The sequence below is a fragment of the Rhinatrema bivittatum genome, chromosome 7 (genome assembly GCF_901001135.1).
Source record: "Rhinatrema bivittatum chromosome 7, aRhiBiv1.1, whole genome shotgun sequence".
Taxonomy (NCBI): domain Eukaryota; kingdom Metazoa; phylum Chordata; class Amphibia; order Gymnophiona; family Rhinatrematidae; genus Rhinatrema; species Rhinatrema bivittatum.
This window is the reverse complement of record NC_042621.1, coordinates 275,274,886-275,297,393: the sequence shown is the minus strand read 5'-3', so window position 1 is coordinate 275,297,393 and position 22,508 is coordinate 275,274,886. Positions and strand designations below refer to the sequence as shown.

The following is a 22,508-nucleotide window of genomic DNA, read 5'->3' as shown; positions in this document are numbered from 1 at the left end:
ATCATGTACGTCCTCTCGGATGCCACTTGCCGACAACAATGCAAGCCTTCAGGTATCTCTAGAAGCAGCTGAAGTCCTGGCTGCAGTATCAAAAGCTTTGTTATAGGGAACGGATAAAATGTTTCTCTTGATCCTCCATTGCTCAATGGCAGGCCGCCTGCCCAGGGTCCTAAAATGCTATTAGAGGTTTCAGCTTCTGGAAACCATTTGTGCAAATACTGCACCATGTACAGTGGGTGAGCTGCAATCCTGGCATGCACCATGAAACCTTGGAAGACCTCCCCACATACATCTTATGCTTTCAGGTTCTTCCCTGCAGGTATGTTGGGAGTGATTACGAGTGTGCTTAACATACCTCAGCACTGATTCTACCATCATGGAGTGGTGTGACAACTGGACTACCCCAAAACCCAAGGTGGCCTGCAATCAATATTTCAAGTGCAGTTTCCAAGCTACCGAAAAGAACAGTGTAGGAGTCTACCACATCTTCATCTGCAGATCCTGGAGAAGTTTGTGAATCAGGATAGCCACAGAATCCATCAGGTCTTTTTCTTTCCCAACACTAATAGAAAGAGTCTTTGCCTGATTATCCCAAAAACCTGAAGTAGCAGAGATCCTCTGGAGGGGAGGTACTCTATGGTAAGTCCAGAAAGAATAGAATCCTCCTCATCTCCTGATCAGGGACGAACACTAAGCCATGACCCCAATGATGGTGGCAGCAACTGAGGTAGAAACCTCTGCTGATTTGGCAGGGAAAAGTCCAGTTTGAGCTCTTTCTGGAGCCTCTGTCATCCTCTGATTCTTGAAGGGACTCTCCTGGAGGAGGCTTTGCTTAGCCCCTAACACTGGAAGTTCTTGTGGTGTAGGTCTTGAAACAGCCCCATAATGTGAGAAAACGTCCTTCATCTTAGAAAGGAGAGGTTCTAATTTCCTTGGTCAGTCTTCAGGACTTAAGAAGCAAGCATGTTCTTCACTAGCTCTGATAACTGGTCTCTCACTGGTTGAGGGACCCACTGTGCCAGAACTGGAGGAGATACAAATGAAGATCGGCTCAGGGCTGCAAGTAAACCTGAAGAGGAACCCAGTTGCATGCAGTCAACTAGCACCCTGCTCCATAAATGGCACTAGTAGCTCCTTACACTCCATGACAGTCATTGCAGGACTCTTGGACATACAAGCTGAAGTGTTTCACTCAGACAGATTTGCCACGCTGAGTGTGTTGACTGCCTTAAAATGTGAGCTCCACACCAAGGATATGGATAGTGCCCTGGTCAACGCTGGTCCAGATAAAGCAAATGGCTCGGTGCCATGGGAATCCCAACACCATGAACAAAGATAGTACCTGTGCCCATGAGACTAAATACTCCCAAGGTATCAAGGAGAGCCTTGCTCTGGAAGTGCCCTGTACCCATCTCTTCTTTGGCTCTCGGGAAAGGGGGGGGGGGGGGGGGGAGAAGAGGAGGGATTTTGGAACAACTCTAAAGGGAGTCCTCTGTGCTGCTTCAATGCTCTACCCTGCCTCCTCTGATACCACAGACGTCTGTACCTCAATTCAACACCCAACTTGAGATGGATCCGGAGGCTGGCAGGAGGGGAAGCCTTCCTCTGCTTGCTGGATTAAGCTTAAAGGGAGAAATTCATGCCTTAACTTGTTGTACCAGGAGCCTAAACTATGCTCCACTTCATGTCAAGGCTTGGGGCTCTTACTTGTACCCGCCTTAGTGCCTCCATCTTCCATGAGTGGTACTGGTGAACCCTAGGGGACATCCAGCCTCAGCCTTAGCAGTTGGAGGAGTTTTGGCCAGGCCCAAAAACAGCTGGTGCCCACAGATTCAGGCCTTAAAGTTACTTACTGCAGGCACCTTGGCCTGGGGGTTTCATCATGCTCTGACATCTTACTTCTTAGATTTTGTCTCCATTACCCCCTTTTATTTAAGAATTTAAAAGTTCTGTTTGAGGGACTGCCAAGGAAGTGACAGAAAGAATTTAAAGTAACGAGGCAGATAGAGGCACTAAGCCTCAAAAACAGACTGGGGGCTCATGAAGCAGCAAAGCTCGCATGATCTCTTGCATATATTTAGTAAAGTCTTTATGGACCTACGAGCTGGGTCTGCATTGATACTGTCAGATGTCACCCATGCATAATGACTAATTCATGCCGGCTTGTCGATTGAGAAAGTTGCTTATTTGTAACAGGTGTTGTCTGAGGACAATAGGATGCAAGTCCTCACACGAGGCGACTTCATCCAAAGGAGCCCAGTGGAGGAAGATTACTTACAAGCTTCTAGATCCTTTTTGCATGATCATCTGAGCATATGTGACTCAACCTGAGTCACTGAGGGGCCCCTTCAGTCCATACAATAGCTAAAAGAACTTGGAGAAAATCATACTCCAAGAGGAGGCAGGTGGGTTTCATGAGGACTTACATCTCGCTGTCCTCGGAGAACACTTGCTAAAGTTAAGCAACTTTGCTTTTTCCAAGGACAAGCAGAATGCCAAGGAGTGTTCCCCTTGGAACTCACTGAGCTGGAAGTGAGGAGGGCATGAGGAGGAGTGCTAGTTCATTTCACCCAGCAGGTGAACCACACCAAAAATAGATAAATAAATTCTCCCTTTCCTCCTGGTCCAGCCTAAGCATCAACATCCTGAGTCTGTCTTCTTTCACTCCTTCACCCCAACATCCACTGTTCCAACATGCTTTCCTTCCTCTCCACTCATGTTGCAATGCTCGCCCCTCCATTTCTTCTCCACAAATATCCCCTTTACTGCCATCCTCAAAAGCCTCTCCTCACTGTTGCTGCTGTTTTCTTCCCTATTCTCATGATTCAGGCTGCTACTACTGGGGGGGGGGGGGGGGGGGGGGTGGGGAAGCACTGTAGATGCCAATATAGGCCCAAGGGGGTGCAGTGTTAATCACAAGAATCTGCACAAGATACTGAGGAACCCCTGGAGGGTACTACGGCGACTCAGCATAAAGCAGCGCTGACATTGAGTATCTCCTCCCCGGGTGGGAGCGCAGCAACTGCCATTGACTACTTTCACAGGTCTGAGCTGCTAGAGAAGCGAGGAGCCAGCGCATGACAGAAAGTGGTGCATGCAGATGGCTGAGCCCTTTTTGCCCACTGGCAGGGCATTTGGTCCTTCTCATCTTGTTGTGTCCATCGGTGCCTGACGCCCTCTCTCCGCCCTCCTTACCTCTCTGGCGCCTCCCTCTCCAACTGTGAGAAGATTGGCTGCTGCGGAGTTCTTCTGCCGCAAGCCTTCAGGCATTCCCGGACCGGCTCGACGCTGCAATCCGCCATGTTCCTGGAGGCCTAGGGGCGCGCACACGACTGAAATACTGGCTGGGGCGCCCCCAAAGATGATGTCACCCACGCCGGATATTTAAGGTCTCAGTATTTGCTAACACATCGAGTTAGCAAGTGTTTTGCTACCTAAGCTACTCTGCCTCCTCGGACTTACCAGAGGTACCCGCTCCTCAGGGGCCTCGCTCTCTCCTTGTTTTTTCAGGTGACAGTCTGGAACCGGTACTCGCTCCTCGAGGGCCTATACATTCCAGCTCCTGGGCTTCTTTTGGGACATTGTGTGAGTGTTACCATCAGGTTTGGTACATGAACTCTGCATACCCTGCCTACTCACTATATCTCAGTTTCTCTACAGCTCAGCCTCCAGGGATCGCTGTTCCAGTTTCTGATGGACTACAGCCCAGCCGGGCTTTCCAGCTCACTACTGATATCTCTGGTAGTTCAATATATTGTTTAATAAAAGAACTGGTGTGTGTCTGTCTCCAAACTCTGAGCCTGACCGGTGGTCCCTCTTGGGATCTTCCCCTGGGGGCGTGGTCATCTGCCACCTGCCCAAGGATCCACCCACAACTATTAACAGGGACTGCTAACTCCCTAGCAGATTCTTAACACATCTGAAGCAGGACACTTGTTCAACTTTTAAGATGTGCTGAATAGTCATGCCTCTGATTTATCATCTTTGAGAGATACGGAGCTTTAAACCAAGACTGAGAATACAGGTGGATGGTGTGAATCTTGATTAGGAAATAAAATAGTCCCTTCCATAATCAATAGTACATTCCATGATACTGTGTATTTTTATTTGACTGTTATGACTTCCCACAATACTCCAGTCCTGCTAAGCTAAAATATGGTTTTTCAGAATAATTTACAACCAAAATACCAATGCTAATGTCTTAGACTGCTCGTTATTGACATCATTTCTGCGTTTAAATCTCCATGGGATTTTCACAATCTTAATTTTCCATATATGCATTCTTAGAAAGAAGTTAAGATGACAGACATTACAGATTCTATAACTTTGCAGTCACATGATTTTAAATCCTTGCCCACTGAAACAGTTGAACATAGCTGCGATTTATTCACCGGTGAATGCTTCTAGTGTTCAGAGAAAGATCATAGGGCAGATACCAGGTATCACTGCACCGTGCTGAATAGCTGCAAAGAACCTGAGTCAGTTTATCATGAATGCCCACTTGCCTAGTGGTCAAACAGATATTCTCTTGCTCGTTAAGCATGCTAGTACCACACAGTTTTTGGATGATTTCTGTCACCTGGACACAAGACTATACATTTTGGGCCTGATACTCAAATGGGAGATAAATAAATACTTATCTGGCTATTTAAAACTTTTATATACCGGCATTAGTATGCAAACATCAGCATAAAACGTGCAGATTACACAAGAGAAAAGTAGAGCAGGAGGAGGTATAGCGTAACTTTAAATGAGATATTAGGAGGTGTAACAAGAGGGCAAGAAGGTAAATATATACAGGGTACAAAATTGAGGTATTTACAAGAGCTATGATAAAAACATTATTCACATGTCAAACATGATTTATGTAAATAAAGTAGTACTTACCTGGCTATCTTTTAGATGGAGAAAACATGGGTAGGCAATGGGCGGATTGGGTTGGCACTACTTAGCCAAATAAGTTAACTGGCTAAGTCCAGATCTGCTATTGAGCATGTCTAGACTCAGCCGGCTAAGACGCGTTTTGTGCATGGATATTCAGCGGCATAGCCGTGCCGCTGAATATGCGGCTAATTTACTTAGCTGGCTGCCCGTTGAATACCTACCCCCTTAACTTTAGCAAATGCCATTTAATTGAAGACTTGCTCTAAGCTTTCAGGTTCAAGTCTGGCATGAGGTGGTAATGATAAATGACACCAAGTGACATCATAATCACTGCAAAACTGTTTGAGGGCCATATTCTGCCACTGTGTGGCTTGCCTAACTTAGCTGGATAAACCTATATTCAGTGGAGCGGGTACACTGCTGAATATACTCGGCTATCCTAAAGTCTATCCAGCTAACTTTAAGAAAGGTCTAATTCAATTCCTCCCCAGAACACTCTCAGCCACCACTTAGCTGGCTAACTATCCCAGGCAGATATTCCAGTCGCCGCACTTAGCCAGATAAGCCTCACTATTTAAAGAAGGGCTTTGACTTGGCCAAATCAAAAAAATTAGACAAGTTGAACTGCTTAATCTTTTTCTCCCATCTGTGTACAGCAGTAAAATACATGGCTATACATTCCCAAGTAAAAAATAAATTACACAGTTATTTTCAGCATAAGTTCAGAGTTGAATTGAATGCATCACTTTGCTGCCCTCTGAACTGCTGAGCAGTCTCCACAGGCTGAATTGGAGCTTACAGTGATCCAAAAGGGTTAAATAAGGTGTTCCCTGTATTACTAAGAAATGAAAAGAGATTTCTTGATGCCCATTAAGCCTCAATGTGTGGAGAAAGAGGGATGAGGAGATTAGTTTAGTTTGGAAGCTTTTTCAGTTTTAGGGGGAAAAAAAAATGGAGATAAAGCTCTCTAAGGCAGTGTTTCTCAAGCAGTGTGCCATGGCACCCTGGGGTGCCTTCAGATCTGATCAGGTGTGCTACAGAAATGTCACTGCTGCCTGATGCTCAGGATCCAGGCAAGTACCTGAGCTTTGCTGTCAGCACCTCAGAAGAGACGTCAGCACCTCAGAAGAGACACCAGCAGCAGCACAAAGATATAGGAGATCCTTTCTGAGAACACGAGCATGAGCCCTGGAGTGTGGTAATTAATGGGCAGCACGCAGAGCATGGATAACTGGGCCTCACTTTTTGTGGTACACTGCATCCTCATCTTCCTCCTCCTCCTGAGCTTCTTTCTTTGAGTCCTTCCTGTCTCTGTCATATCTCCAGGCTGGGTGAGAAAGGGACAGCATACACGGAGCACTGGATGTGACTCAATCACTACTGCTGCTTCCGGCACGCGGGAGGAGCTCTGACAACCATATGTGACCACCAAGTTATTAATCGAACCGGCTGTCTGCATCACACAGACTTCTTCCTTCTCCTGCACTTGCGTACAGAGAAAGCTGACTCTCTTTGATGAGTCTGTGCGCCTCCACTTCCTCTCCCCCGTTGTTTTAAAAATTGGAAGAGAGACTATTGGAGCTTTCTGTACTTCCTTAGCTCTTCTCTTGACCACATGAGTCCTCTCCATGTCTGCATTGCCTGCCCCATGGAGGCTGGGGTACCACAAAGTTTGTTAATGCAGGCATGCCTTGGATTTGAAAAGCTTGGGAAATGCTGCTCTAAAGAACTATCATTCAGGAAACGTTAATGGCTCGGTCCGGTATTGGTAGGGTTGCCAGCTTTTCCATAGACCAGGACTGGACACTTGAGGACCAGGGGTGGGGTGGGGGAATGGTACCTCCTCATTTGCATACATTTTAGATCCTGCCAGTGAACTGCCTAAACAGTGTATCTGTGTGTCTGCAGAACCACTGGTAACTGAGGGAAAGGAGGCAGGGATATGGCACAGCTCTCCTCCAATAGGCTCCGACCTGCTTTTCTCTTCCTCTAAACTAAGAGGCTGTGGGAAAAAGGAGGATCCACCTGCAAAACTGGACATTTAGGGGTAGATTTTCAAAGGGTTGCATGCGTAAGATATGCGCGTAACCTCCGAAAACCCACCCCTGAACATACCGACCCTATTTTACATAGGCTCGGCGGCATGCGCAAGCCCCGGGACGCACGTATGTCCCGGGGCTTCGAAAAAGGGGCGGTCCAGAGGTGTTCCCAAGTCCTCCGGCACAGTTTGTGCACCGGCAGCCGGCTGGATACTGTTCAGAATGTCTGAAAACCTGGCTGTCCGGTCCAGAACTGGACAGTTGGCAACCCTAGGTACTGGATGTAAATAATCACTCTTTACATGAGAAGGTATTACCGCAACTGTACAAGGCCAAAGTAATTCATTAAACTGCATATAAAAACAACAAGTCAGTAAATTCATTAACAAAGAATATCGACGGCTATGCAGATTAAGAAATATTTTTAAAAAAAAATAGAACTTACACCAGAGTTCATAGTAATAATTACAGCACTGGGACTGCTCACAGCAGTGTCCTGTTTCACATATATAGCTTTGATTGTTGACGCCAATGCAGATTTCCTTATCCTAGAAAAGGAAACAAAATCTTATAAGAATTCCATATAATTAGAAACACAAACAAAATATGAAGTCAGATAAGCACTGTAAGACTTCTAGTGCGCCCAATTTCATAGACCAGCGGGTAAGCCAACTCCAGTCCTCAAGAGCCACAAAAAGAGGCCTGGTTTTCAGGATAACCACAATGAATAAGCATGAGGGAGATTTGCATACAACGGAGGCAGTGCCTGTAAATCTAATCTGTAAATCTAAGCCTGTTTGACGGAGGCCTGGGGACCGAACTGGCCACCCCTGCCATAGGCCCCAGTTGAGCTGACTTTCCCTTCACTTCTTTGCAATCCAAGATCACCGATTTACCCCAGACTTTTCTGAATACTGGTTCATCTTCACCTCCCCCTCAGGGGGCATCCCATTCTCTTCCTGGGAAGAAATTACTAGAAATAGTTAGAGACATAGACAGATATTTCTTTTAAATGAATGTTATGCACCCCAAAAAAAATGGACAACTTTAAAAAAAAAAAAAAAAAGGCTTCAGAAAAAGCAATGAAATCTTTCAAATCATTAAACTTCCTCCCAGATTACCCTTCCCCTTCTCCCCCATTCTTAACTGAATTTGATGAGTCAGATTCAAACAGTAAATATCAGCTAGGAAATTTCTACAGCCTGAGCAAGAGAGGTCTCTAGGAATCTCTGCCTGGTCCCATATTTTCCATGCCTTTGATATTCTATATCTAAGTTTAGCCTTTGACATTTCCATTTCTAATAATCCACTAACGTTTGAAACATTTGCTGTCTTTGTAGGGGCTATTCTTCCAGTTGGCTAAAACTCACACTCTGACCTACCATAACTAATTTTCCAACGAATTCTGAAGGGGGCATCCCCTTCCAAATAGCATCCCCATCCAAATAGTAATGCATAAATGAAGAGAGCTCAATGTGGCATCACTGCCAACAATGCCACTATACAATCCTTAAATTTGTATTTGTAACAGATATTACATACATAGAAACATTAAATCCCAACTAAAAACCTACAACCCAACCCCCATTAAAAATAAACTGATACAGAATCCGACTAGGACCCTAGTTTCAACGACCAATTGCCATCTTCATTAGGGGGAAGTGCACAACTTAAAAAAAAAAAAAAAAAAAAAAATCACACTCTTCTATAGATACAGCTTCAGTAGTTTGGACAGTTTACATTTGTTAACATAACATTATAATAAAAATAATCCATAATTATGTTCAAATCTAGAGCTTCCTAAATTGCCAATATTCCTGGCTGTTAAAAAAAAAAAAAAAAAAAGGGGGGGGGGAGAAAAAATAAAGATAAAATAATTACATAGTAATTATTCCAAAATTACTGTCACTGTCAGGAATCACATACTCATGCTTACAACCTACCAAATAACTTCAATAAATATATACTACTTTAGTTATGAAGTTAACTCAATTCCCTGTGACTCCAAAAATTATACCTGGAAAATTATAATCTAAAACAGTATATACATGAATACCTACTCCTCTGAACCGTTCACAGTTACACCTTTATTCATTTCAATACGTCTTGACTATTAACACTATAACAAACCAACATTCTGTAAATATATATTCTTGTACTGCTCCATTACAACCAAAGAACTCAAATCATTAGGATAAATATAATTACCTTACAATAAAAGGGGAACCTGTTTATCCTCTTCACAACTTTAGGACCACAGATTTAATATCGCTTAACAAACCGATCTACTTTCACAGGAACCCTCTGGGAACACCCGATACTTATAATTTCAAATCAACAAACTGAACAGGACCTACAACAGACCTGGCAAGTCACAAGTTTCACGATTTATTTATGCAATTCCATATTCCCTGTATACAAATCGCGTTAAAGATATCATTCGCCATCACTGGGCAAATTTTGAGCCATGATGCTCTATTTGAAGAATTACCAGGTTTTGCCATAAAAAAAAAGAATCTGTCTTTGTGGGATTATCTAACCTCCCTCCTGTCTCTCTCCACAAGATATCAACATGTTATTGACAACTAGACAGGTCTGTTTGTAGGTCCTGTTCAGTTTGGCCTAATGTACTTGAAATAACACCATTCTCCGTACAAGCGCAACAGGTGTATAGACTCCCAGGTAAATACGACTGTCAATCTGCTCAAGTTGTTTATGCAGTGATGTGTCCATGTAAATATATATATATATATATATATATATATATATATATATATATATATATATATATATATATTTGGTCAAACACAAAGAAAAGTAAGAACAAGAATTCTGGGAAACAAGTTGTATCCATATAGAAAAACAAAGGGCTCCTTCAGTAAATCATTGGAAGTTGAAATACATTATTGATGATTTGAAATTTATAACACCCAAGGGTCAGCACAAAGGGGAGGCAACATTTCTAAGATTCTAAACCACAAGGAACAGATTCATTTTTGAATAGCAAACATCAGAACCGGTAGGGCTAAACCAAGATATTGAATGGAACATTTTTCTTCAAAAATTAACCTATGAGATGATGAATTTCATGTGGAATTGTTTGTGGAGTTCGTGGTCTAAATCCTCCCTATAATTTTAGTTTCCATATTCATTCATGGTGGGCTGTGTATGGATAATTGAGATATGTTTAGCTGTCTTTAATTGATGGCAGGCTCTTTAATGGATCACGTATCTACGTTACGTAGAAAATACCCTTTTCGGTCTGCTGTTGTAACTGTGCTGAGCAGTTGGTCCGCATGCGTGGCATCTTTGGAAGTCTCTGGTAGAGCAGATCCGTTAAAAGCAAGATTATATGTGAGTTCCTTAGTATGAAGTTAGGTTTGTGTTAGCTCAGTATAATTAATCGCTGTGGGTGTTGTAACATCAAGCTTTTTGCTGGCAGATTATTTTGCAGGGGAGGCGACAGGCAAGATTTAAATGACATATGGCATCGAAGTGCTTGGAGATCAGCAATATTAACAGTTTTTGCATGTATGGTGTAAGTTGTGGATTCTTTGCACATTATTTAAGTTTAATGTACTTGAGTAGCTTTTTTGTAAAATAGAGTGAGTAAGTAGAATTCTTATAAGTATCAGGTGTTCCCAGAGTGTTCCTGTGAAGGTGGATAGGTTTGTTAAGCGATATTAAATCTGTGGTCTAAGTTGTGAAGCAGATAAATAGGTTCCCCTTTTATTGTAAGGTAATTATATTTATCCTATCGATTGAGTTCTTTAATTGTAATGGAGCAGTACAAGAATATATATTTACAGAATTTGTTGGTTTGTTATAGTGTTAATCATCAAGATGTTCTGAAATGAATAAAGGTGCAACTGTGGACAGTTCAGAGGAGTAGGTATTCATGTATATACTGTTTAGTAATTTTCTTGGTATAATTTTTGGAGTCACAGGGAATTGAGTTAAGTTCAATAAATATATACTACTTTAATTATGAAGTTATTATTTGGTAAGTTGTAAGCATTGGTATGTGATTACTGACATTAATTTTGCAATAATTACTATGTAATTATTTTAATCTTTATTTTTTCTCCCTGTTTTTACATCCAGGAATATTGGCAGTTTAGGAAGCTTCACATTTGCACACAATTATGGATTCTTTTTTATTGTATTACTAGCCGTTAAGCACGTAACAATGGGCCACATTAACATTTTTTTTTCAGTCCATTTCCTTACCCCTCATTTTACCCTCCCTCCCCTCATTCTCCCTCCCCCCTCCCCATAGCCTCTCCTCCCCCCCCACTCCTCTCCCTCCCCACTCCTCCCCCTCCCCTCAGTCACTCCCCCTCTGGATGGCGCAGACGGAAGATCTCCGGGGGAGGTCCCTCCCTCCCTCCCACGTGCTCGTTGCCGCCACTACTGCTCCTTGCTGCCGCTGCTGCTCCTTGCCATGCCATTTTTGTTACTGGCAAGTTCTGACCGACGTGCTGCCTGTGCTTGTGCGGTAGAGTTGCTCTCTACTGCGCATTTGCGGCACGTCGGTCAAGCTTCATTTATCTAGTAGATGTTAACCAATGTAAACTGTCCAAACTATTGAAGCTGTATCTATAGGAGTGTGAGATTTTTGAAAGTTGTGCCCTTATCACCTGATAAAGATGGCAATTGATCGTTGAAACTAGGGGCCTAATGGGGTTGGGTTGTAGGTTTTTAGTTAGGGTTTAATATGTTTCTATATAAGTAATATTTGGTTACTAATAAAAATTTAAAGGACTGGATAGTAGCACCGTTGGCATTAATAGTCTCCCCATTCAAAGCAGGGAGGGGAAACAAGAATACTGTATATAGATCTTCAGACCCTCATTCAATTTAAATCCCATTATCTCTCAGATATACTCTTTGACCATATTCAAAAAACAATCACTGGTCATGTATATATAAAAAAAAAAAAAGTTATAGGCATCCTTGCTGTCCACTTGCCTCCAGCAAGCATCTCAAACAGCCTGTTTATTGCTTTTAGCCTTGTACAGGTCAAATACACGCGTTAAGATTTTGTACTGCTGTTCCATTATGGTTGCTGCGATGTAACGTTTCCAAATGTTATTCAAATCTGCTCCCAGTCTTTAATTTAATATTCTGCCTTTCCTAGCTCTCTATCTCATCCACTTTGAACTATCATTTGAACAGATGCAAAAAGCTTAACATTAAAAGTGTGCATGGAAATTCAGCGCACAGTTTAACGCACAAGCTAATTTTATTTTAACTCCTGATGCAGTAAGCTGTCAAATTTGCACATAAACGAGAAAACATGCACAGAGATAAATAAATTTATGCGGACAAATCACATTTTCCATGCATAAATTAAGGTTTATGCGCACAAAAATATTTTATGTAAAACACAAGAACTCCAGGGTTTGCCTGTAGACAGATGATAGTGCTGAAGACATTTCTCCACCTCTGACTAGGAGTTACGTCTCCAGTGCTAAGAAAACAAGTGGTAATCTAGCGCACCTCTCTGCATTACGGAATAATACCTAAAGCCATTGACTTTCTATGTGAGGACGTTAACATAAATGCATAATACTGTACATGCATTTTTTGTGTGTGCAAGACTCCTTGCTGCATTGGCAGTTTGCACATAAAGTATACACAACTGAGGTTAAACCAGCATCGGCCCTATTGAATGTGCTGCATCTGAGGCACAGATTTATATATTTTGCTTATCTGCCCTTTTGTACTTTTGCTCTGGAATGCCAGAGTTTTGTTTAAAAAAAACAAAAAAAGAAAACATTTAGAGATCCTGCAAATAATCATCTGCTTTGTTTCAGCACATGCAGTAAATGCCCTCACTTGTAAAGAAAGCCAATACTGGAAAATCAATGGGATCTCTACGAAGGCGTGGCCTTGGAGAAAGATTATGCAGTCAGAAAAGAAAGAGAAACTTACAGCTCGATACAGTAACATTCATTTGAAGATTTCTCGTCTGTAACGAGCTCGCTGTGCACAATTCGGACGCGTAAGGCAAACCAGCGATACAGTCTCCAGTTTTGCGCGTCCGTAGCGCTTCTTAAAACAGACGCGTAACCCTTCCCCACCCGGCATGTAAATGAACGAATTAGCTGTATAATGAAGGAATTAGCTATTCCCCTCCGATACCGTAACGCGCGCTCAGGTTCTCTCATTAGTAACGCACTGTTTTGCCGCGGCCGTAACATCTTAGTTTACCGCCTCCCCCTAGTAGGAGTTAGGACTGTGAGTCTAGTAACAAATCCATCGACACCACTTAAGATACTCAAAAACAATAAAACACAATAAAAAAAAAAAGCGATACAGAGATGATCGAGAAAATGTAATGATGTGGGACACACAAAACCTGTCAGAAAAAAAAATAAAAATTTTTAAATACCTGTCGGAGGGCCGCGTGGGTCCAGGCGGCGGCGGCGGGAGCCGGGTGGTCGCGTGTTAAATCTAGGCCACGGGCGGGTGGGCGCCTGTTCCAGGCGGCAGCGGCAGCGGGGGGACACGCGTTAGTTCGAGACGGTCGGTGGGCGGCGGGTGGTCGCGTGTTAAATCTAGGCCGGGTCCGCACAGGCGCGCATTCATTCATCCAGGCGGAGGAGCCGGCGGAGAAAGCAGCCGGCTCCGCCTGAATGAATGCGCGCCTGTGCGACCCCTGCGATTCGGCGCTCAAGGCCTTGAGCGCCGAATCGCAGGGGTCGCATTCATTCACTGCCGGTGGGGGCTGCCCCTGTGCGCGCCTGTGCGACCCCTGCGATTCGGCGCTCAAGGCCTTGAGCGCCGAATCGCAGGGGTCGCATTCATTCACTGCCGGTGGGGGCTGCCCCCGGCAGCCCCCACCGGCAGTGAATGAATGCTGTGACTGCCTTGAGCGCCGAATCGCAGGGGTCGCACAGGCGCGCATTCATTCAGGCGGAGCCGGCGGCTTTTGCCGCCGGCTCCTCCGCCTGGATGAATGAATGCGCGCCTGTGCGACCCGGCCTAGATTTAACACGTGACCACCCGCCGCCCACCGACCGTCTCGAACTAACGCGTGTCCCCCCGCCGCCGCTGCCGCCTGGAACAGGCGCCCACCCGCCCGCGGCCTAGATTTAACACGCGACCACCCGGCTCCCGCCGCCACCGCCTGGACCCACGCGGCCCTCCGACAGGTATTTAAATTTTTTTTTTTTGAACACTCAGGTTTTTACATATTTTGGTATTTTTTTTTTTTCACTTCATGGTGCCTGTCATTTCAAATGTCATTTGAAATGACAGGTACCAGCGCACCCTGGTTACTGTATAGGCGCTGTATTAAGCGCCTATACAGTAAAATGGGTTACGCGGGCATAACCCTTCCCTACCGCTTTAAAGCCGCGGCATGCATTTGCATGCGATTAGAGGAGAGTATCGGGGAGTTAGTGAAGAGAACTGTGCGTGGGGGGAGGAAGGGTGCGCCTGACACTACCGCACTGTTTCTACCGCGGCCTTACTGGATCGACCTGATTGTGAGGCAGCTGCAGTGGTGGCTTCCTGCGCAGGTTGCCCTCGTGCTTATCAGTTCACTCAGCTCAAAAGAGTTAGTGCCCACATACAAAATTCTCAGAGAAGGTGAGACTACTCATCCACTACCCAGAGGAAGCAGGCGAGAGTAGTGGCACCCACAGCTTGTCCCAATCCAGAAAATAAAAAAAAAAACAGGGGAGTGGAAGTGAAGAAAAGGATCTAACCAGAGCTACAGCATCACTCAGGCAACATTTATGTATAGAGTCCCAATAGTCCCTAAATTCCAAAAAGAAATAAGGGGGATCCCAGCAGCAGAAGAGAGATCACAGTTGCTGATTCAAGTATTTGTGGATTTACAAAAGGAAAAAAAGTGCATTCTTTGTCAGATCGCTTTTATTGCACAAGTGTTTTCAAGCAAGACTGTGTTTGAACCCTAATCAAGTGTCCCTTTAGTTCTTCTAAATGCACTTGATAATCACTTAACCCCTGAAGGCCTGGGTGATATCCTCCCCTGCCCCCTCAAACTCCCAAGAATCCACTGAATGGGGCTTGAAGAGTGTGGATTGTGACTGTGTATGTGACTTGGCCCCTATATAGAAACATAGAAACATAGAAATGACGGCAGAAGACGACCAAATGGCCCATCCAGTCTGCCCAGCAAGCTTCCCTCATTTCTTCTCCCATACTTATCTGTTTCTCTTAGCTCTTGGTTCTAATTCCCTTCCACCCCCGCCATTAATGTAGAGAGCGGTGGAGGAGCTGCATCCAAGTGAAATATCTAGCTTGATTAGTTAGAGGTAGTAGGAGTAGTAACCGCCGCAATAAGCAAGCTACACCCATGCTTATTTGTTTTTACCCAGATTATGTTATACACCCTTATTGGTTGTTTATCTTCTCCCCTGCCGTTGAAGCAGAGAGCTATGCTGGATATGCATCGAAAGTGAAGTATCAGGCACATTTGGTTTGGGGTAGTAACCGCCGTGACAAGCCAGCTACTCCCCGCTTTGTGAGTGTGAATCCTTTTTTCTTCTCCCCTGCCGTTGAAGTTATGCTGGATATGCGTGAAGTACCAGTTTTTCTTTTCCCCTGCCGTTGAAGCAGAGAGCTATGCTGGAAATTCGTGATGTATCAGTCTTTCTCCGATGCCGTTGAAGTAGAGAGCCATGCTGGATATGCGTCGAGAGTGAAGTATCAGGTACATTTGGTTTGGGGTAGTAACCGCCGTAACAAGCCAGCTACTCCCCGCTTTGTGAGTGCGAACCCTTTTTTCTTCTCCCCTGCCGTTTAAGCAGAGAGCTCTGCTGGATGTGTGAAGTAACAGTTTTTCTTTTCCCCTGCTGTTGAAGCAGAGAACTATGCTGGATATGCATTGAAAGTGAAGTATAAGAATGGAGTGATCAAGCTAGTTGAAAGGCATCAGGAATAGAGGAAGGTGGAGGTAGTAATTTGGATATTTGGTTTGGGGTAGTAACCGCCGTAACAAGCCAGCTACTCCCGTCTTTGTGAGTGCAAATCCTTTTTTCCACATTTCCTCTTGCTGTTGAATCTTAGAGTGATGTTGGAGTCACAGTAACCATGTGTATGTTTATTGACTAAGGGTATTGTCTCCAGGCAGTAGCCATCATTCTGGCGAGTCACCCACTCTTCATTGGCGGCCTCTTGACTTTATGGATCCACAGTGTTTATCCCACGCCCCTTTGAAGTCCTTCACAGTTCTGGTCTTCACCACTTCCTCCGGAAGGGCATTCCAGGCATCCACCACCCTCTCCGTGAAGAAATACTTCCTGACATTGGTTCTGAATCTTCCTCCCTGGAGCTTCAAATCGTGACCCCTGGTTCTGCTGATTTTTTTCTTATGGTAAAGGTTTGTCGTTGCCTTTGGATCATTAAAACCTTTCAAGTATCTGAAAGTCTGTATCATATCACCTCTGCTCCTCCTTTCCTCCAGGGTGTACATATTTAGATTCTTCAATCTCTCCTCGTACGTCATGCGATGAAGATCCTCCACCTTCCTGGTCGCCCTTCTCTGTACCGCTTCCATCTTGTCTTTGTCTTTTTGTAGATACGGTCTCCAGAACTGAACACAGTACTCCAGGTGAGGCCTCACCAAGGACCTGTACAAGGGAATAATCACTTCCCTTTTCTTACTCGATATTCCTCTCTCTATGCAGCCCAGCATTCTTCTGGCTTTTGCTATCGCCTTGTCGCATTGTTTCGCAGACTTCATATCATTAGACACTATCACCCCAAGGTCCCTCTCCTGCTCCGTGCACGTCAGCCTTTCCCCCCACATCGAATACAGTTCATTCGGATTTCCGCTCCCCATATGCATGACTTTGCACTTCTTGGCATTGAATCTGAGCTGCCATATCGTCGACCACTCTTCCAGTTTCCTTAGATCCCGTCTCATTCTCTCCACTCCTTCCGGCGTGTCCACTCTGTTGCAGATCTTAGTGTCATCCGCAAAAAGACAAACCTTACCTTCTATCCCGTCCGCAATGTCGCTCACAAAGATATTGAACAGGACCGGTCCCAACACCGATCCTTGCGGTACACCACTTAAAACCGCTCTCTCTTCAGAGAAGGTTCCGTTTACCATCACACATTGTCTTCTGTCCGTCAACCAATTTGCAATCCAGGTCACCACCTTGTCACTCACTCCCAAGCTTCTCGTTTTATTCACCAGTCTCCTGTGCAGAACCGTATCAAAAGCTTTGCTGAAATCCAAGTATATGACATCGAGCGCTCTTCCTTGGTCCAATTCCTTGGTTACCCAGTCAAAAAAGTCAATCAGATTTGTCTGACAGGATCTTCCCCTGGTGAATCCATGTTGCCTCTGGTCCATCAATTCTCCGGACTGTAGATAGTTCACTATTCTCTCTTTCAGCAGAGACTCCATTACTTTTCCCACCACCGAAGTGAGGCTAACCGGCCTGTAGTTGCCAGCCTCCTCCCTGTTCCCACTCTTGTGAAGCGGGACCACCACCGCTCTTCTCCAGTCTCTCGGCACCACTCCCGTTTCTAGGGATCTATTGAACAGGTCACACAGCGGACCCGCCAGAACATCTCTGAGCTCCCTCAATATCCTTGGATGAATCCCATCAGGCCCCATGGCTTTGTCCACTTTCAGGTTCTTTAGCTCTTCCCACACATTTTCTACTGTAAAAGGATTTTCATCTATTCCACTTCCCTCCAGTTTCTTGTTGTGTAGAGATGGTCCTTCTCCAGGGTCTTCTTTAGTGAACACAGAGCTGAAGTATTCGTTTAATATTTCTGCCATTTCTTCGTCTGTCTCCACACATTGATCATTACCACCTTTCAATTTCACTATACCACTTTGGACCTTTCTCTTTTCGCTGATGTATCTGAAAAATGTTTTGTCACCATTTTTTATCTCCTTGGCAATCCTCTCTTCTGCTTGATTTTTTGCCAACTTGATTGTTTTCTTAGTCTCCCTCAGTTGATACAAATATTCTTCTTTGTGCTCCTCCCTTTGGGATCCTTTATATTTCTTGAATGCTGTTCTTTTAGCTTTAATTTTGTCAGCCACCTCCTTTGAGAACCAGATAGGTTTCAATTTTCTTTTGCTTTTCTTTATGTTTCTAACATATAGAGCAGTTGCCTTGGTGATTGCTCCTTTTAGATTGGTCCACTGCTGATCCACATCTCTCTCGTTCTCCCATCCTTTAAGTTCTTCCTCTAGGTACTTTCCCATTTCCTCAAAGTCTGTGTTTTTGAACTGTAAAACTCGGGTCTTTGTGGTTCTTTTCCCTATTCTATTAGTGATATTAAACCATACCGTTCGATGATCACTGCTGCTGAGGTGGGCGCCCACCTGGACATCTGAGACATTATCTGCATTATTGAGCAATAAGTCGAGTATAGCACCTTCTCTCGTGGGTTCCAACACCATTTGTTTGAACAAAGATACTTGCATGGCATCCATTATTGCTCTACTATTTTTAGTTTCTGCAGAGGGGATTTTCCAGTCTACATCTGGCATATTAAAGTCACCCACGATCACCACTTCTCCCTTCTTACCTATCTTATGGATGTCTTCAATCAGATCTCTGTCCAGCTCTTCCTTTTGGTTTGGAGGCCTGTAAACCACTCCAATATAAATGGACACTCCGTCATCTTTTTTTAGGTCGACTCATAGAGCTTCTTCTTTACCCCAACTTCCTTGTAGCTCAGATGCTTGGATGTTGTTTCTGACATAAAGAGCCACACCTCCCCCTTTTCTATCCTCTCTGTCCTTCCTTAACAAGTTGTAGCCTGGTATTGTTGTATCCCATTCATGAGATTCTGTGAACCATGTTTCTGTGATAGCAACAATGTCCAATTCTGCCTCAGCCATTAGGGCCTGCAGATCTGGGATTTTATTTCCCAAACTATGAGCATTTGTGGTCATAGCCTTCCAGGTACTCTCTTTAAGGTTATTGCTTTTCCTGGACTCCTTATGAGATATTAGTTGAGATTTGTTATTCACTTTACTCTTTCTGTTTGTAGTTGTGCCACTGTTGACAGAGTTATCCATCTCAATTAGATTTTTCTTTTGGTTATGGATCTTGAAATACTGCATGCATTGTGTTTTTTCTCTCTTTTCTGGTAATACTGCAATGTTTTTTTCAAGAACTTCCTCAGTTTTTAATATAGAGAGGGCTTGTTCTTTTTGCATTTGGTACATTGTGTGTCTCCTTATCACAGGTCTAATTCTACCAGAGCCCACTGTAATCCTGGATTGTAAAGAATTTCTTAATGACCTGTTTGAGTGGGAGGGTGTACCTGTTGGCTGCTCATCTGTCAAGAATGGATGACTTTGGGTCCTACCTGAGCGTAATGGATCTCCTTTTCTTGACTCCTGGTTTTTCCGTGATATTGGGGAATTATTATCAGTGTAATGCAATGTGGGTGTAATACTTTTAATTGAAGCTAATTGAGCTTCTATCTCAGTCAGCTCCATTTTCAAGGAAGAGAGTTGTGCACAAATTGGGCAAGCTCTAAGTTTCCAGATGCTTTCCCTCAGAATAAAGGCTCTACAGCAGTTACATTGGATAGTCCTCATCTTGGTAGTTTGTGATTTGTATTTCCTTGACTGTTACCAATGTACTAATTTATCTCGCTGCCAATGGGAAGTTAGGCAGTCTTTATTAGAAAACAAGCCCCAGGGGTGGGCGGGTAGAGGGGTAGGGAGGGAGGGAGTCAAACAGTTTAGCCTGGGACAAGCTGGGTAAAGTAGGGCACTTCTGGACTGTTGCCTTTGCTTTTGGTCAATTGTTTTAAAAAACAGTCTTTATGCCCCAATTTTTAGTTTGAACCGATTTTTTGTGCCAACTAACTCCAAGGGAGAGTTTAAAAGGTGTTTTAAAAGCTGGAGAGCTGTCTACTTGGAGGTTTCTTTTTTTGGTTTTTTTTTTTTTTCCTTCTAGCTTTATTCAAACAGCAAATCAACTTACTAGATTAAAAACTTACTATAAAGAAATGAAACACAAACTATAAAGAAAATTAAAAACAGACAGGAATAATCACAGAACCTTTCTACAGTAATAGTAATTACTTTCTACAGTAATAGTAATAACTATAAAGAAATGATTTGTGGATGACCCTGGGAAGTATTCCCAGAGTTCAAAGTTAATTTTCAATTTAAATTGTTCTCTAAATTCATCCCAATGTGCCCTCCTTGAATAACTGAGAAATATTTTAGTGTAGTTTTGAATCATTTGCTGGATCAGTATAGGATGCCAGATTTTAAGGATCTCGGGACAGGTTAAAATTGGGTTAAAAAGGAGAGGATGGTTTCCAGTTGAATTTCCTTCTGAATATGCTTAAAGTTGAACTCAGTTTTGTTCTTTTACTATTTATTTAGATCAAGTGTTCTGATTTGTTCCAAGATTTGTTCCATGTAAACTGCCCCCGGCAGCTTTGTTCTTTTACTATTTATTTAGATCACGTGTTCTGATTTGTTCCTAAGATTTGTTCCATGTAAACTGCCCCGGCAGTAGTTCTTACTAGGGATGTGAATCGTTTTAGGACGATTAAAATTATCGTCCGATAATTTTAATATCGTCTTAAACCGTTATGGAACACAATACAATACAGATTCTAACGATTTATCGTTATAAATCGTTAGAATCGTGAGCCGGCACACTAAAACCCCCTAAAACCCACCCCCGACCCTTTAAATTAAATCCCCCACCCTCCCGAACCCCCCCCCCAATAACTTAAATAACCTGCGGGTCCAGCGGCGGTCCGGAACGGCAGCGGTCCGGAACGGGCTCCTGCTCCTGAATCTTGTCGTCTTCAGCCGGCGCCATTTTCCAAAATGGCGCCGAAAAATGGCGGCAGCCATAGACGAAAAAGATTGGACGGCAGGAGGTCCTTCCGGACCCCCGCTGGACTTTTGGCAAGTCTCGTGGGGGTCAGGAGGCCCCCCACAAGCTGGCCAAAAGTTCCTGGAGGTCCAGCGGGGGTCAGGGAGCGATTTCCCGCCGCGAATCGTTTTCGTACGGAAAATGGCGCCGGCAGGAGATCGACTGCAGGAGGTCGTTCAGCGAGGGTTCCGGCGCCTCGCTGAACGACCTCCTGCAGTCGATCTCCTGCCGGCGCCATTTTCCGTACGAAAACGATTCGCGGCGGGAAATCGCTCCCTGACCCCCGCTGGACCTCCAGGAACTTTTGGCCAGCTTGTGGGGGGCCTCCTGACCCCCACGAGACTTGCCAAAAGTCCAGCGGGGGGCCGGCAGGACCTCCTGCCGTCCAATCTTTTTCGTCTATGGCTGCCGCCATTTTTCGGCGCCATTTTGGAAAATGGCGCCGGCTGAAGACGACAAGATTCAGGAGCAGGAGCCCGTTCCGGACCGCTGCCGTTCCGGACCGCCGCTGGACCCGCAGGTTATTTAAGTTATTTGGGGGGGGGGTCGGGAGGGTGGGGGATTTAATTTAAAGGGTCGGGGGTGGGTTTTAGGGGGTTTTAATGTGCCGGTTTTTCGATTTTTAACGATTTTTCACGATATTTTACCCCCCCAAACGGCAACAATACGATTCCCTCCCCCTCCCAGCCGAAATCGATCGTTAAGACGATCGAGGACACGATTCACATCCCTAGTTCTTACTGTTATTTGTAAACCGGAGTGATATGTATTGTATACAGGAACTCCCGGTATATAAAAACTATAAATAAATAAATGCCACTTGGCCACTGTGATTTCTTACCCATACAAGAAATATATATTTGTTTGTTATTCTCGAGCCTACTCATTTTGAACTCATGATCTGTTTTGGAACATTCTATCCACCTGGTTCATACAATCTTCTGAAATCCAAACATTTATGTACTTGAATATTTCTGTAAAATTCTGCCCTAAACACAAATCTAGCTATATGTCTTCGCTTCTCAACAGCACCTTCCTACAAATGCCACCTCAAAATTCTTCCTTGCCTCGTATATTCCTGTTCTGATCAGTTAAGTTCTGTATTGTATTTTAGTGTTTTTTAATGCATATTATATCACTGGAAAGTATATCCTGGGATATTTTTGCTAGAAGATACAATATGGAATTATATTGCACTGAAATATTATCTAGATACCCTCAAAAGCAATTTATGTGAGCTGAAATTTTTGCCAATCAGGATGAATTTAGAGCTATATAAATATGGTATAAGAATTGAATCACTACACATCTTTTTGAGAGGGGAAACAAATATTGGTACAAATACACAAAAATTAAAGATTTTAATTATAAAAAAAATTGTATGAAAGTCTCAAAGTGCTGGCAGGCGGTTACTTTATTATGAATTGAACATTCTTTTAATTAGTGAATACACCTATACATTTCAAGTACTCTAATACCAACTCCCTTAACAACCTAAACTTAACTAGGAACTCAACAAAATTAAGATGAAGGCAGCAGTCCAGCAGCAAGAGGTAGGCTTTCCAGTCTTTTGCATAGTGTCACATGTATGATTTTTTTACCCACCAATTAGAGATTGTATTGTGTACCTGGTGGAAAGAGCTTCTTGCTCTCAGATAATGAGTCTGATCTCTGGAGGCTAGAGTGGCAGACCTAGAGGAGCTTAGGCAGACAGAAAGGT

At 43.9% G+C, this 22,508-nt stretch overlaps 1 protein-coding gene across 2 annotated transcripts in view; it reads right to left on the bottom strand.

The window, feature by feature from the left end:
- WBP1L (WW domain binding protein 1 like) overlaps positions 1 to 22,508 on the bottom strand; it is a 100,374-nt gene that overhangs the window by 19,104 nt on the left and 58,762 nt on the right. For both annotated transcript variants that reach the window (XM_029610280.1, XM_029610279.1), the window contains exon 2: positions 7,369 to 7,471. In XM_029610280.1, the coding sequence (XP_029466140.1) occupies positions 7,369 to 7,471 (103 nt within the window). The remainder of the gene's footprint in view (positions 1 to 7,368; positions 7,472 to 22,508) is intronic.